Here is a 15699-nt window from a genome sequence, read left to right on the forward strand (position 1 = left end):
GGCAAAGGGGGGCAAAGGCAGGCAATAACAACCCCCGCCCCTGCGGGCATAAAAATATGGCCTATCGGAAACGGGCAATCGGCGTGAGCCTCACACGGAACGGGACGCCGTCACGTCATACCCGCCACCACCAGGGCCATGCTGCATGCGGAAGCGTTCAAGTAATCACTCACCAATGGTTGTCTTGAACAGAACGTGGTCCTGGGCAACGACTCCGAGGCGCTGGAGCGCTGGAAGGTCACCCCGCAGCCGCTCAACTACTACACGTACATCTTCCACGTGGAGAACCCCGTGGAGGTGGCCAACGGCGCCCGGCCCGTACTCAAGGAGAAGGGCCCTTACGTCTACGAGTACGTCATTATCCGTGTTGCTTGTTGCCCCTCCGGCCTTGGGCCCGTCCGCCGCTCACCCTCCCTGCCGCCCCCTGTGCCCGCAGCCTGTTCAGGGAGCGCGTGGACGTGCAGTTCCACCCCGAGGACGACACCGTGTCCTACTACGACAAGACCATCTACCGCTTCAATCAGGACAAGTCGGGCTGCCACTCTGAGGACGACGTGGTCACCATCCTCAACGCCCCAGTGCTGGTAAAACAAAAAAGAAAAAAACTTTGAAAAAAATTAACTGGGTATGTACATTACGACTGAGGCCCGCTCCCCGCCGACGCCTTCCAGGGCACAGGATTGATGATGCAGCAAATCTCGGAGCAGCTCCTCACGATGTTCAACGACGCGCTGCCCAACATCTTCCCCACCGCGTCGTCCGCCTTCATCACGGCCAAGGTCCGGGAGGTGCTCTTCGAGGGCGTGCTCGTCAACTGCTCCTACCCGTTCACGCACTTCCCCGTCGGCCCCATCTGCGCCGGCATGCGGAGCAGGGCGCCCGTGACCTTCCGCAAGGACGGCAAGAACTTCTACTTCTCGATGTTTAACCACGTGAGGGCCACACTGTAAATCTGGGGTGTCCGGCAGCTGTGTGACTTAACTCGCACTTTTCCAGGACACCTTCAGTTTTAGCACCCTTTTCCTGCAGAGAGGCCCATGCAAGGGGTGTCCAATCAGAGAGCCCTTGGCTGGGACTGGACCTCTCTGCAGGAAAAGGTTGCTAAAACTCGAGGTGTCCTTCAAAAGTGCGACTTAAGTCGCACAGGTGCTGGACACCCCAACCCCATATTAACAGTGTAGGGGAATGGCGTGTGGAGGTAAGCGAGGACAAGCGCTGAGCCCCGTGTGTCTCCGACTGTCTGGCAGCTCAACGGCACGGACACCAAGCACCGCGTGCGAGTGTACCGCGGCCAGAAGAACCCCAGCGCGCTGGGCCGCATCATGCGCTTCGGCAACAACTCGCTGCACACGGCGTGGCGCGAGAACACGCACTGCAACATGATCAACGGCACCGACACCACCATCTTCCACCCCTTCATCCGGCCGCCGGAGAAGCTGCCCGTCTTCGTCTCGGGCTCCTGCCGCTCCATGTACATCACCTTCGAGTACCCGATGCACGCCCACGGCGTGCGCGGACTGCACTACGTGGCCGACCCCAAGATGCTGGCGAGCGGGCGCACCTACAAGCCCAACCGGTGCTTCTGCCCGCCGGGGCCGCCGCCTCCAAAGGACAAGGTGAGTGAATGTCGGGTCCCCATTCTGAGGTAAATTCTCAACGGATTTTTTTAAAAAAGTACCTTCAGCAGTACCTTCAAAAAGACTGTATCGGTATTCTAAAAAGTACCTCGGTATCGGTAAGGTAGAATAAAATTTCCAGTACCTAGGTAAGGTAAGGTATCGGAAAAAAATACCTAGGTACTACCTAGGTACTGTACTACCTAGGTATTTCCCATCCCTGGTCGGGACCAAGGTGGCGGCCAGCGCCTGCGGAGTCCGGGGTAGGCAGACCCGCAGCGCGCGGGTGGCCGAGCGTTGCCTACCGGCCGGGCGCTCAGGACAGAGCTCCTGGTCTCTCTTGGTCAAGGTGCTCTTGGTGTCTCTATCTCGTGTGTTATTGCAGGAGGGAGCGGCCAGCGCGCCTCCCGCCGTCACGGTCAGGCCCGCTGCTGCGCTCACCACGCTGGCCGAGACCCAGGCCCCTGCTGCCGCAGCGCTCACCACGGCAGCCGAGGCCCAGGAGGCCCCCTCGACCGCAGCGCTCACCACAGCGGCCGAGACCCAGGCGGCCGCGCTCACCACGGCGGCCCAGACCTCGGCCGCCGCGCAGCAGGCCCAGACCTCGGCCGCCGAGGAGCGGGCCGAGGCCACGCCCAGCAGCCAGGACGAGGGGCCGGCGGGCGAGCGGCGGCGGCGGCGGGACGTGGCCGACGACGAGGCGCGCGAGGAGAGGGACGCCTCCCGGTGCCTGCCCGACGGCGCGCTCGACATGAGCACGTGCTTCGGCTCGCCAGTCATCCTCACGCTGCCGCACTTCTACCTCGGCGCTAAGGAGTTCCACGACTACGCCATCGGGCTCAAGGCCATCAAGTCCAAGCACGAGACGTTCGTCGATATCGAACCCGTGAGTAGCAGACCGAGGGCGGAGGGCGGCGGGCGTGGCTTTCGATGTTGGTGTTCAGGAAGTTCCCAGGTAGCAGAACTGCATAAAATGTGCATTTTATGTCCAATCTAAAAAGTGCCTATTACGCGTGTAGGCGCCTAATATGCGCGTACATGCGCCTAAAACGCGCGTTTCAGGTGTGACATACAATGCGGTTCGAATGTAGTTTGCTTCATTTTGCTACCTGGGTTGGATTTGATCTTTTTTGACTTGGACAGATGACGGGAGTGCCACTGCGCGGCGGCAAGCGAGTGCAGCTCAACATGTTCCTCAAGAAGATAGACGATGTCGCCGCTCTCAAGACGGTCAGCGAGGGTCTGTTCCCCATCCTATGGGTGGATGAGGTATGAGGACGTGGACGTGAGCGTCCAAGTCAGAAGTGGGCGTTACTTAATGAAATGTACTGACCATCAATCAAACATCTTTCCCCAGGGCATCGACCTGGAGGGCACGAGCCTGGAGCAGCTGCAGGCGGCCACGCGGCGCCTCACGCTGCTGCAGGTGCTGCCGTGGGTGCTGGTCGCCGGCTCCGCGCTCATGGCCCTGGGGGGCTGCCTGGTGCACATCCACTCGACGGGGATGCTGCAACGCATGGCGGCCGAGCGGCGGGCGCGGAACCCTCCGCAGGGGGCGCCGGGCGGCCACGGCGCCGAGAGCCCTCCCCCGGGCACGCCCGGCAACTACGGGTAGGCAGACCAGCACGGGCCCGACGCGGCGCACGCCCTCACCGAGGCCCCCACGGCCGCTTGCTCCCCCCTCTCTGCACACGCGGCACTTTCTCTCTGCTCGGTCTGCAGGTTCGCGCTGGGCTTCGGCCCCGCCGCCGCCAAGGGCGTCCTCCTGGGCGCGGAGGGCAGCCTCAAGGCGCGCCTGGCCGGGCTGCACAGCCTCAGGGGCCTGCACGGCCTGAACGGCGCCAACGGGGTGGGGCCCTGGCTGGGCGGCGCCCCCCGCGGCGGCCGCGGCCACGTCGTCACCCGCACCTTCTGCAGCGAGCACCCCAAGGAACACTACGTGGAGCACCCGCACGCCGCGCGCTGAGCCGGGCGGGCTACGCACGCGCCATGCTGACTGGTTCTGGTGGACTTGGCATTTGTTTTATGTTTCATGGTGGCTGGGAGGGGGGAGTAGGCGGTACAAACAACAGCTTGGAATTGCCGAATCTTCTTGGTGGTTTTCAGGCTGCCGTTTTTACCGTGCGTGGTGTGGTGTTAGCACTCTGCTACTCAGCTGTATGGTCACAATAATGTACCTGATAATGTAATACGACGTTTCATGAGCGGGCATGTGGGTCATTTCCTTTAGGACCCTGTTGCCATTGGATTTGCAGTTTCTAATACCTCCATGTTTTTACATCGTCTCTCGCACTGCGGCTGCAGCCTCAAGGAAGAGACAGGTACTCCCATGTGGTCAGTGCCGTCGCGACAGAAAAGTTGACCAAGCCCCTGTGTTCGTCAGTTCCCAAACCGGGATAAACTAATGTGTTTTGTTAATAAAACTTCTACAATTTGCCAATGGTTTTCGTTTTTTTAGCAGATACCTTACAAAGCCAAGGGTTAAATAAAAAATAAAAAATATATATACGCAAGTAACTTTAGATGTTAGCTAGCTTTAACTCTCTTAAAGAAAAGAGAAACAAGAGCGAGGCCAGCGAACTGAGCGAACTCAAATACAGGGTGGTCCACAGACCCTTCCTTTAATTTTCTTGTATTGTACCGGAGGCTGCGGGTGCGCGCGGCTTCCATGACGCTCGACGCACGCACGCGCGCGTCACTAACTTTACAGACCTTGTGAGACACCACGGGGCGCGACGATAGGCAAGCCCGCCGCACGCCTCCATGTCATTTAATGTGATAGTTAATAGTGACAAAATATACTTGGGACGTGAAATTGATAGCCACTTGCCTGTGAATGCCAAGGGAGACCTGACACCTGCACGACATGACGAGATACGCATTTTGTAACCATGGCGCATATGGCGCCGTCGGCACTTCCGGTACTTCCACACAGCCGACCAATCACAAGCCTCCTCGTTCTGTTGCTATGGTGACGCGCTGTTTACAGTTCACGGGTTCAGTGGTTCCCAGAGAAGTACAGGAATTCCTGAAAACAACAGGGATTTGACACTTTAACAACCGTTGCTTTGTAATGAAGCAAATCTAATCAGCGTTTTAATCAAATATCTGCGGTGAACTAAAGTCTGACAGACAGAATGAGATTCAAAACATCATTCTCCAAAGAACCCAAACACAGTGATTTTGTCACATGTGTGGATTGGAACACAACAGAAGAAGTATATTCATGCAGGTAATGAATCATCATTATTAAATAACAATAAGCTGATGATGTAGTAGTTAGTGACACTTCTTATGTTTGCAAACAGTGATGATCACACACTTTTAAAGTGGAATCTAATGAATGGGGAAACTATCAAAATCACAGACCTCCCAAACAATCTATTCCCAACGGATATGCACTGGTTCCCTAGAGGTCCTGGTAGCAATCGAAAACAAGGGTCCGATCTGTTGCTAATAACATCAGCTGATGGTATGTATAAACACCGTGATATGTTATTTACATGGCGTCTTTCAAACAAAATATCAAGGGCAGCACTTCATTTTGCAAACACTCTGAAATCCAGACACAATTTTATGAGAAATTTTGAGCACAGGCAAGTTCCATCTGTTAAATAAAAATGGACGAATAGACCGGACAGTTGATGCCCACAAAGGAGCTGTTCTAGTGGGTCGATGGAGTTATGATGGAGCTGGTTTACTAACAGGTAAAACTTTTGCTTACGACAAAGCAAAGGTTTTAAAACCACTCAAACACCAAACATTTTTTACCATTTCACAGCTGGTGAGGATGGACAAGTTAAAATATGGTCAAGAGGAGGAATGTTGAGATCCACTGTAGTCCAGTCAGGGGCACCAGTGTACAGTGCAGCGTGGAGTGCTGATTCAAATCAAGTTTTGTATGCTCAAGGAAAAATGCTAATCGTGAAACCCCTAATGCCAAACAGCAATCCTATTCGGGTAATTGGTCTAAATAAGCATGAAGTTTTCTTACATTTGCAAAATGGGTATCATGCGTCACTTTTCTTTTCACAGTGGAAAGCTCATGAGGGATTAATTTTGAAAGTTGCCTGGAATCCTAGTAATAACTTAATTGTATCAGGAGCAGAAGATAACCGTTACAAAGTAAGTAAAATCCCCATTTTCCAAAGCTTGTTGTAAAGCATTGTAAAACTTGGTTCCAAACAAAACCTTCTTGTAGGTGTGGGACCCTTTTGGCCAACAGTTGTACAGCAGTGCACCTCATGAATACCCTATTACTGCAATATCATGGGCCCCAAATGGAGGTTTGTTTTCCGTTGGCTCTTATAATACATTACGATTATGTGATGAAAGTGGTGTAAGTACTCACAATATCAATATTATACAAATAAATAAATCATTTTGTAAGCTTTTCCTAATTTGGACTTCTTTGTTTATAATAGTGGTCACATTCATTGGAAAAACTTAATACAGGAAGTATTTATGCCCTGGCATGGTCTAGTGATGGAACCCAAATAGCTGGAGCATGTGCAAACGGGCATTGTGTATTTGCTCATGTCATTGAAAGGTATGTATTTTTCCTACCTCTTGAACTTCAATATAATCTGTATATTTACCTAAATTTCTTTTTGAAAAGGCGCCTGGAGTGGCATCAATATGAGGCCTCACTTACAGGACGAAGGAGTGTTTCAGTTCGAGATGTGACCAATGAGTCCTGGGAACGCTTTGAATTTCCAGACCGGGTAATCCAACTTGCTCTTGGATATGACCATTTGGTTGTTGTAACACCATCACAGTGCCACATATTTAATAGCCACCATTGGAATACTCCTACAATATTGGAGTTACGAGAGGGATCAGTTTGTATGCTTGTACTTAGTCCAAAGTAAGTAATACCCACTTAAGGAAAATTTACAAAAGTAATTGGTTATAACATACATAGCAATAGTAATTTGAATTCTTTGGTCTAGGTTTTTCTTGTTGGTTGAAAGGGCTAGTGTTAATTTGTATAGCTATGAGGGGAGACTTGTATCTTCTCCTCGATGGGCTGCAATGCAACCTGAAACTATGAATGATAAAAGTATAAGTCTAAGTGATGATACATTAGCAGCACGCGATCAAAATGACCCTAAAGGTAATTTGTGAGAAGATATGTCAGTAAAAGCACTACCTCTTGGATAGTTCTCAAAATTTTGCCATGTCCTCTGTTTTTTTTTAGTTATACATGTTTTTGAAATTGGATCTACAAAGGCACTTTCAGAGGCTCCACCAATGCTGCACACGATAGGTGTTCTTGAAATTGCTCTTAATCAGGGAGGATCTGCAGCAGACCGCCTAATTGCCTTTGTTGACAGAAGCCATGACCTTTTCCTTGCATCAATACATGGGACAGGACAGCGAAAATTTGGAAAACTAGGTGAACTTTCAAACTTTCAACTATACTTACTACAACTATGCTTACAATTTACCTAATTTTCTAGTATATTGGAATATTTTCTATGTCCTATGACGAAAAGGAAGAATGGTGCAGTCTCTACGCTGGAACTGTAGCATAAACATTTTAGCAGCTATACAAGACACTTCCCTTACTGTGTGGTATTATCCAGCTGTAATATTTAGTGATAAGGGCATTGTTGAGAAAACTTGTGCCAAAAATGATTCCAGGTAATGTCAAAAACAAGACATTAATTATTTTTTTTACAAATTGTACCTATAATTACACAGTATTACTTCAAGAAATTTGTTATTATTTTCTAGTGATTTTGGAAAGAACCCAGTTGTTGTGAGTTTTTATGGTAACCATGTAGGTGTCAGAAGAGTAGATGGATCTTTGGTTAATAGTGCAGTGCCAATGACTGTTTCACTATTACATGAATTTGCTTCAACAGCACGCTGGGAGGAAGCACGTAAACTTTGCCGCTTGGTGAAGGTATAAACAGTTTTGATTTGTTGAGGATGAGTATTTAGACTATGGCTTCAATCGAATAAGTCAAAATTATTTCAATGATTTTCAGGAAGACACTCTTTGGGCCTGTCTTGCAGCAATGGCGACAAAAGCTAAAAATTTGCTGATAGCAGAGGAAGCCTATGCATCAATTGATGAAATGGATAAAGTAGAATATATTCAGCACATAAAGGTTGGTTTCCTCCTCATTTCCTCTTCCCCTCTAAAATACTTAGCAAGAATGAATTTAAATTATTGATATTTTCTAGACGATTCCAAATAAGACAGTCCAAATGGCAGAAATGATCTTGATGACAGGAAGTGTTGAGGAGGCAGAAAACTTACTGATGCAAAACGGACTCATATATCGGGCAATAATGGCAAATATACATTTACACAACTGGAACAGGTAATAACTTGAAGAATGTTCTTTAGTATGCATGTGCATTGCTCTTAAATTGGCTAACATCTTATTATTCCATGTTTGAAAAATGCAGAGCTTTAGACCTGGCCACTAAGAACCGAACACATATAGACACGGTTCTGTTCTACCGTAACCAATACTTAGAGGCCCTCCAAAAATCAGAAACACACGAGAAGTTCATAGCTTTAAAAGATCAGGTAATCTAATAGTATTGGTAATTGATCCTTGTCAAGCAGATCATTTGTATAAAGCAAAATTCTGTTTTATTGGCCAGGTGCAACTAGATCCTGATAAGATTAACAAAATGATTGCTCAAGAAATTGAGAAAGAAAAATTAATGAAAAGCAGCCAGTAGTGTTCTAATAAAAATCACATCAAATGTGAGATCATGTAGGTAGGTAGGTACAGGGTACTGTTTTAAGCTCGGAGAAATAGTGATAATAAATCGTGTAAAGTTGAAGCTGATAGTTTCATTTATACCTAAAATCCCCAAAGTGCAAAGCAGTTGGTCTTCTGACCAAGAGAGGCTTGTTCTCACCATGGTAAAAGATGAAATAATGGAATATGAAACATTTAATAAAAATTATAATTTGCTTACCTACATCTTCAGGTACAGTAAACACTCCAATTTTGGTACTTGTCAATTAAAAGTAATAATAATGGAAAATTAGAATAATTTAACGTCTAGCAAAGTTCTGATCCATTGCCATTTTTGAACGTTGTATAGTGTTCAGTTTAGACTTGATTCTTCCTTCAATGGAGGCCTGATCAGTAGCTCTTGAAAACTGCTTTCTGTAAACAAATAGATGGTTCATTAAATTCATTCTACATCAAAGGGAAAATGAGATATTTAAAAAAATATAGTACCTTGCAAAGTCATCATCAAAGTTTTCATGCAATTGTTTCTTTTCTTGAGCCTCTTCTTTCCTATAACGTTTCACATTTTCTTCACGCTCTTTATCCCGCCAAGCAGCATTGTTGAGCATTTCATTTCGCCTTCTTTCCTTTTCCTCCTCAGTAAGCTTCACTCTTTCCTTTTTCTGCCATGGAATAGGTTTCTGCTGTTGAGATTGTGCTGCTTTTACCTCTTGTTGAACAGGATTTTGCCTCACAACTGGTTTTGATCCATCAGCCATCTAGAAAAAAAGAAGACCAAAACATGCATTAGTAGCCGTTGAAAATCATTAGAAATACAGAGACAAATTTAAACTGAAGATTTAATACTACAAAAGATTATTTACCATAAGCCCGAAAGTCATTTTTCTTCGAGACTTGTTGTCATCCGAATCATCAGCACCATCACTATCAGAATGATATCTCTTGCTGACTTTCTGCGTGGTAATCTTTTCCCTATCATTATCACTTGCACTGGATGATCTATCTCTAAAACCTTTCTTTTTCTCAGGAGAAATGTCCTTTTTCTTTGATCTGAAATCTTGACTATGTCTTTTTTTCCCATCATTATCACTTGCACTAGACGATCTATCTCTGTAACTCTCTTTTCTTCCTGGAAAAGCTTCTTTTTTTCTTGAGCCACTTGCTTCTTGACTTGCATACCTCTTCCTTCCATCAGAAGTTTTGTCAATATAACCGGATGAATTATCTTTTTTTCTAGATGGTCTGTCCATATCTCTGCTCCTTGATCTGCTTCTCTTCCTAGGATGTTCACGAGAGTCTCTCCTGTCAAATGACCTAGGGCTTTTAGGGTGTTTCCTTTCCTCCCTGTCATCATAGTTAAATTTGCCACGCCTTTGCTTTTTATCTTGAGGAGAAGTAGATCTTTTATAGTGATCGATTTCTTTTCTAGAGGGACTGCTATGCAACTTCCTATTCTTTGAGTTTGATTGCTCTTCTTCACTTCCATCACTGTCACTACTGCTACTGCTACTACTTTCACTATTACTTCGACGAGACTTTTTTTTCAGCTTGCGAAATAATTCACTGTCCTTTAAAGCATTTTTTAACTTTGCTGTCAAAAGAGCATCAAGCTCTTTCTCCTCCTCATCTTTCTTACTTGACTTCTTGCTCTTTTTCTTCTTCTTTTTCTTATCCTTTTTGTGACTCTTCTCTTCGGATTTTGAAACCTTGATCAAGAAAAAAGACAGAATTACAGATAACTCTAAAATTATTAAGTGGAAAGTTATAATTTTTTCATACACACCATCTTTCGAATTTGCTTTAGTCTGACTGGGTTGTTGTACAGTTCTTTTGCCTTTTCAACAGCTCTCTGTCTAATTGCCATTAGAGGGTCTTCATGCATTTTTCGTTGAATATCAACTTGCTCACTGAACATACTGCTCTTAGCCTGTCGTACTGCATCCGGTAAACTTTCTGTAAATTAGATGAGAGAAAAAAAATCATTTTTTTTTTAAAATTTGGACACATGACACCATTTACTACAGTGCATCCCGCTTAAACCGTCGCGGCCGACTTTCGCGAAATCGCAACGGTTTAAGCGGGAAACGGTTTAAGGGAGGTCCCCGAGGGACTAGAGACTTGACTCGGGAATTTCGTTTTACAACGGCTTAAGCGGGAAAACGGTTAATGCGGAGCGCGGTTTAAGCGGGATGCACTGTATATTTAGCAAAAAATAAAATGGAAAGCTAACCTTCATCTTGTGATGGTCCGCCTCTTTGCTCATTGTTGTACCTCTCAAAATTCTTATCAATAGCTTTACCCAGTAAGTAATCCTCATGATTGATAGACTTACTAGGTCCTTTATACATCCACTCTAGTTTCACATCATCTTTTTTCCTGTCAGAAATAAGTTAAATGATTAAAAGAAAAATCTTGCAGGTATACAGAAAATTGAAAGATAGTTTAAGAACTTCGAGAATGAAATAGTAAAAGACAGAAACTTTACTTTAAAACTCCAGCATCTTCAGCAAACTTTTGCATCTCTTCTTTATCACGCTCCGCATTAATCTCTCTTTGCAATTCTGCAATCCTTCTTTTCTCTTCGCTGTCCTTCTGTTCTGCTTTCCACACTCGCTCCTGATTTTTCATGGTGTGAGGATGCCATGACTTTTTTAAATTCTGCAACACAATAAGGAATTGATAAACTAAGAGATGAAAACATTCAAAAAAATAGAGGTTAAATCAGAACAAACACATTAAGTCATCTTACCAAGTCGCCTCCACCCATGATATTGTGACACTATCTCCTGTCTAGCGGATTAGAGAATGGAAACAAATTGCTACGAGGAAAATCCAGACGAAAACAAGAGTAAATAACAATCAGGAAATATTTGTCTTGGCAAGGACAACAGTACGATCAACGCAAAGCGATTTGGATAAACAACAGTGGCGGGCAGGGGGGGGGGGTCGTAGTCGTACCAACCCATTTTACCTGGAGTTTTGTTTTTACACATTTGAAAATGTTATGAGCTTGGCTGAAAGTCGATGCTGATCGCCATTAAAAGGGTAAAAATGAACTTCAATCGGACGACAAAAGAAGAAGTGAACCAGTTTGAAGTTGAATTAAAATTAATGGCAACACTGCTCGTTTCACTTTCTACAAACCATCGAGGAGGCCGGGACAGTGCGAGACGGACCTCCGATGAGACGACCACCCACATGAACGTCAGCTGTCTTTCTCATCTGTCTGGTCGGGAACTTGTCTCAAGCTGCTCGATAGCAGCTGAATTTCGTGAAGTGCGTGCCGTAATACGTTTCATTTCGTTCCGCAACAACGGAATACTTTAGCCCGCAGGGATTGCGACCGTCCTAAAATGGCTGTTAGACCAAATCTCATGGACGTAAACACACTTTATGATTTGAGCTCTACAGTCGTAATTAACTACTTTAACTTATACGAAAAGGACCTGATATCTCTTCCCGACAACATTCTGTTTGATCTCTACTACAAGGTGAGCCGATTTGATACTCTTTGTCCCAGTTGTGAACGTCTGGGTGTCACGTAATGTTCAGTTTTGGCGAAATGGATCTGTTTAGAACGGTGATGTCGGGAATGTAATCTTCTCCCCACCCCCTCCACTCCCATTTGACCACTGATAATGGCCAATGGTTTGTTTTGTTTTGGATTTTTTTTTCGTGTACATGAATTCTTTGTTTTGGGAATCCTAACATTATTAGAATTATTGAAGGGAACGGCATTGCTCTTGCAGTCAATTGTGGATGCGTCGCCGTCGGGGACCTTTAGTAGTACAGCCTTATGTTTCCTTCTATTCCTGAGAAATTTAGGATCTACATGTGTATATGTTATTATATTAATCGTCAGGAACCGATGTATTTTTATCAGATTAAAGTTTGTCATCCATAGTTTTATTATTCCTCTATTTTCCTGAGGAGTTCTTTGCTGGGCTCCATGCAATGATTTTGTCCTCTTTTACATATTGGATTTAAAGCTGTGCTCAACTATCTTCCCTTTATGAACTTTTTGTCACTTGTCTTTCTCATGACTAGCTTATGTTTGTCATTGTCAATTGTTAAGCTTTACTTTGACTAATTGTTTGTAAACAAAAAGGAATAGGTTATGTTACAAAGTTGGTTTTTTTTTTTTGTACTTTTCAGAACTACCGTTTGTATTATCAGAATTATATGAGGAATCTTTGTTGCAGCTCTACAAGGACAACAGAATATGCTTACTAGGATGGGAATTGGTCGATTTGAATGTTTTTGCACGGATGCTGAAAGTTACGCACAAGCGGTTGCAACTCCTTCAATGTTTTCAGGTAATGACCTCTATTTTCCTGTGAATTAGAATAATTCTGGCTTTTTTCTTCAAGTTAACATTTGTTTTCATTAAATTCCAGTCTCTCATGGATCATGGAACAGATATTTCAAAGGAGTTAGCAGTGTCTTATGCTGACAAATGTATGTGCTCTCAAATGTGTCCCTCTCTTCTGGAATCAACAATTGATTTAGGCCTGAGATTAGGTGGGTATCAGCTCAAGGTTTTGTTTGTTCTGCATTGTATCTTTCCATTTGCAAACAAAGAATTGTGGGCAATGCTGCTTCCAATCTTAAGAATTTTCAAGAACTGGCTTCTATGTGTTCATTATTAAGTTCACTGGTCCTTTCCAAGATTGATAATATTTCTCACTCCACCCCCTTTTTTTTTTCTTTAACAGGAGCTTTCTTGAGTGATGCTGGATGGTTCAAAGACAGTGAAAGTGTACTAGTTCATTGTAGGGATCTTTGCTTATGTGCCCGTGAGACCCCTGCTTCACTTAGAAGAACACTTGAGTGTTATCACAAGTAAGCAAGATTCCTTTTCAGTCATGTATTGCTGATAATTGTTGAACCCTGTTATATCCTGTTGACTTTTTCAGACTATTTAATGTTCAAGCGGCCTACTGTCTGTTTCCTGAGGCAGCCCAGACTTACCAGGAAATTCATGAACTTATTCTGACCTTAAGAAAGATGAATGAACTCCCTAATCTAGCTGCCTTGTACAAAGAATTCTCAATTCACTTTTTCCTACGCAGTGAATATGACAAAGTTAGTACAAATTTCTTCTCTTGATAAAATTGTGCTTATTTTCTAAAATCATTTTGGTGATAATCACTAACTTTTTCAGGCTCACAAATGGAGTGTTGAAGCTTTAAAGCAACTTGTGCCAGGTCTCCCTGCCACTGTTGTTATTGATGTCTTACGGCAGTTGTCCAAGACCTGTGTTGTGAAACGTCAATTTAAGAAGGCTGAAGTTGTCATCCGGCAAGCAGTCCGCATGGCCAATGAAGTTTATGAGCCAAATCACTTCAAGCTTGCAGATGCCCTTCTTGACTATGGTTTTTTCCTTCTTAACTATGACTGCATCAACCACTGTGTGAAAGTAATTAATAAGGCACTTGACATCAAAAAGGCAACATATCGCCGTAAAAATATATATGTTGCATCAGCTTTGGAGGATCTTGCCTATGCCCTTTATGTCTATGAATACAGCACAGGAAGATTTAAGAGAGCAAGGTAAGTTACTCACTAATGCTAAGTTGTCCTGCCTTCGTAAGTTACTTAAACCATTTCCTTCTACAGAGACTTTTCTGAAGATGCCATTGTTATTCTGGAAGAACTTTTGCCTCCCAATCACCTAATGCTGTCATCAGCAAAACGTGTGAAGGCCTTAATCCTGGAAGAAATAGCACTTGATATGCAGAGCAATGCACTGGGTATGTTGTTTTCACATTTTTAACTTTATTGTATCCATTTCATACTAATACTAACAGTTTTATTCTCTCTTATGGAATAGTAGACTCCCTCCTGCCTGATGCAGAACTCTTACATATAACTGCATTGGAACTATCAGTCAAAGCTCTTGGAGATAATAATGTCCAAACTGCTAAACATTATGGTAATCTAGGAAGATTGTATCAAAGCATGAAGAAGTATAAGGTAAGGGTACAATCTTCTACATCAATGTGACTCAGTGTTCTTTTGATGTAATACTAAATTCTTTTTAATTTAGGAAGCAGAAGAAATGCATCTCAAAGCAATTGCCATCAAAGAGGAGAGACTGGGGAAGGATGACTATGAAGTAGGGTTATCTGTAGGCCATCTTGCATCTTTGTATGCCTACCATACTAAACAATATGAAAAAGCAGTTGAACATTATTTACGGTCAATTGAAATAGGTTTGTTCTTACCTTTTTGAACTCTGATTTATCATCTAAATTACCTTGCACCTTGCTTATCATCTTTTCTTATTTTTTAGGTTTAAAACTCTTTGGTGAAACTTACTCTGGTTTGGAATATGACTACAGAGGCCTTTGCCATGTGTATGGAAAACTTCACGATGTAGAAAGAGTTGCACACTACACCTTTGTACTGAATCAATGGAAAGTATTGAGAGAACAGCTGAGTATGCAGGAGAGTAAGATAGTCCTTGATGAAACAGGCCCATTGCAGCCCCTTCCTGACATTATTGATTTCTTTTTTAAAGATTAGCAAGGTCTCAAGAAGTAATTCTTCAACGTTGAAGGTGATGTGATAAGTTTTCTGCAACTGTAATTGAGACTTGTTCCTACCCCCCAACCCCCTTCCCTCCCCTCTCCTTTTTTTTCTTTTTTTTTTCAAGACTGAGCCTTTGTATCTTTCCATCTGTCTTAAACTCTGATGTAAAGGCATCAGTTTTTCACATTTGATTTTTTTTAAAGTACCACTTGACACCTGACTTGTGTAAACATTTATATAACTGTGTTTTTGTCGACTTATTATTGATCTAGATCAAAGCTGACATTTGACTGACATCAAACAGCGGGAATCTGATACGGCTTGCCTGACAATAGTGTGTTATTTCAATTCCGAAGTCTAGGTCAAGTCATTTTTCATGTTAAATTTGAATATCGTTTTCTCTATTGTTATGATATTTTTAACTGGCTTGTTAATAGCTCCCCCATATATTAATGCACTTCATTTTGCAATTTTTTGATTGTATTATTTGATGGTAAGTGCTTTGATTCATTGAGAGGTCAGGAGAGAAATTATTTGGAAGCAGTATTTTATTGTCTCATAGTGAAATCCTTCACTTGCTGACTCTTTAGTTCATCCTCTCAGTCTTCATTCTTGCTTTCAAGCTTTTATTTATTGCAGTGCCACTAGTTCTTAGTTCTAAGTTTGAGATTTTAATTGAAAATAGTGTGACATTACCTAATAAACTGTCCTTGACTTTGTGTATAATAGACTTTGTAAATGTTACTGTAGTGATATAGTCACTCAAAGAGGTTGAGGTTGACTTTTCAAACACCTCAGATACCTTCCATCCTGTAATAACT

General features: G+C 43.8%; 4 protein-coding genes across 6 annotated transcripts; 3 read left to right on the plus strand and 1 right to left on the minus strand.

Moving 5' to 3' along the window:
- Positions 1–168: 168 nt before the first annotated feature.
- On the plus strand, positions 169–3913 carry LOC113214314 (uncharacterized; the record flags this gene model as incomplete). The annotated part of the gene is made up of 8 exons (XM_052273963.1): positions 169–350; positions 437–584; positions 672–932; positions 1248–1616; positions 2002–2502; positions 2760–2885; positions 2974–3227; positions 3339–3913. Coding segments are annotated over 8 exons (2085 nt in total), but the record flags the coding sequence as incomplete, so codon positions are not given.
- Positions 3914–4465: 552 nt separating this feature from the next.
- Positions 4466–8426, plus strand: LOC113214310 (intraflagellar transport protein 80 homolog). 2 transcript variants are annotated; one of them, XM_026433630.2, is made up of 16 exons: positions 4466–4848; positions 4925–5088; positions 5213–5323; positions 5398–5576; positions 5652–5741; positions 5818–5955; positions 6041–6165; positions 6235–6483; positions 6569–6732; positions 6817–7014; positions 7115–7262; positions 7356–7527; positions 7613–7735; positions 7812–7951; positions 8040–8163; positions 8241–8426. In XM_026433630.2, exons 1-16 carry the CDS (start codon positions 4754–4756, stop codon positions 8319–8321), a joined length of 2301 nt encoding a protein of 766 aa, XP_026289415.1. In that variant the 5' UTR covers positions 4466–4753; the 3' UTR covers positions 8322–8426. The 2 variants fall into 2 exon arrangements, with proteins under 2 accessions (XP_026289415.1, XP_026289416.1); XM_026433631.2 differs by lacking the exon at positions 4466–4848 and having other exon boundaries at positions 4950–5088; positions 5183–5323.
- A 108-nt stretch (positions 8427–8534) lies between these two features.
- On the minus strand, positions 8535–11290 carry LOC113214311 (pre-mRNA-splicing factor CWC25 homolog). Its single transcript, XM_026433632.2, has 7 exons — positions 11094–11290; positions 10830–11002; positions 10575–10720; positions 10128–10297; positions 9208–10050; positions 8834–9102; positions 8535–8758 (listed from the first exon to the last, which is right to left on the minus strand). Exons 1-7 carry the CDS (start codon positions 11109–11111, stop codon positions 8644–8646), a joined length of 1734 nt encoding a protein of 577 aa, XP_026289417.1. The 5' UTR covers positions 11112–11290; the 3' UTR covers positions 8535–8643.
- Positions 11291–11490: 200 nt separating this feature from the next.
- On the plus strand, positions 11491–15699 carry LOC113214305 (amyloid protein-binding protein 2). Of its 2 annotated transcripts, none has more exons than XM_026433622.2 (10): positions 11491–11835; positions 12547–12660; positions 12742–12865; positions 13060–13186; positions 13261–13429; positions 13509–13897; positions 13964–14097; positions 14181–14320; positions 14394–14559; positions 14640–15699. In XM_026433622.2, exons 1-10 carry the CDS (start codon positions 11698–11700, stop codon positions 14870–14872), a joined length of 1734 nt encoding a protein of 577 aa, XP_026289407.1. In that variant the 5' UTR covers positions 11491–11697; the 3' UTR covers positions 14873–15699. The 2 variants fall into 2 exon arrangements, with proteins under 2 accessions (XP_026289407.1, XP_026289406.1); XM_026433621.2 differs by having other exon boundaries at positions 11492–11835; positions 14178–14320.

The sequence above is a fragment of the Frankliniella occidentalis genome, unplaced genomic scaffold, assembly GCF_000697945.3.
Source record: "Frankliniella occidentalis isolate FOCC.00 unplaced genomic scaffold, Focc_3.1 Scaffold318, whole genome shotgun sequence".
NCBI classification, from domain to species: Eukaryota; Metazoa; Arthropoda; class Insecta; order Thysanoptera; family Thripidae; genus Frankliniella; species Frankliniella occidentalis.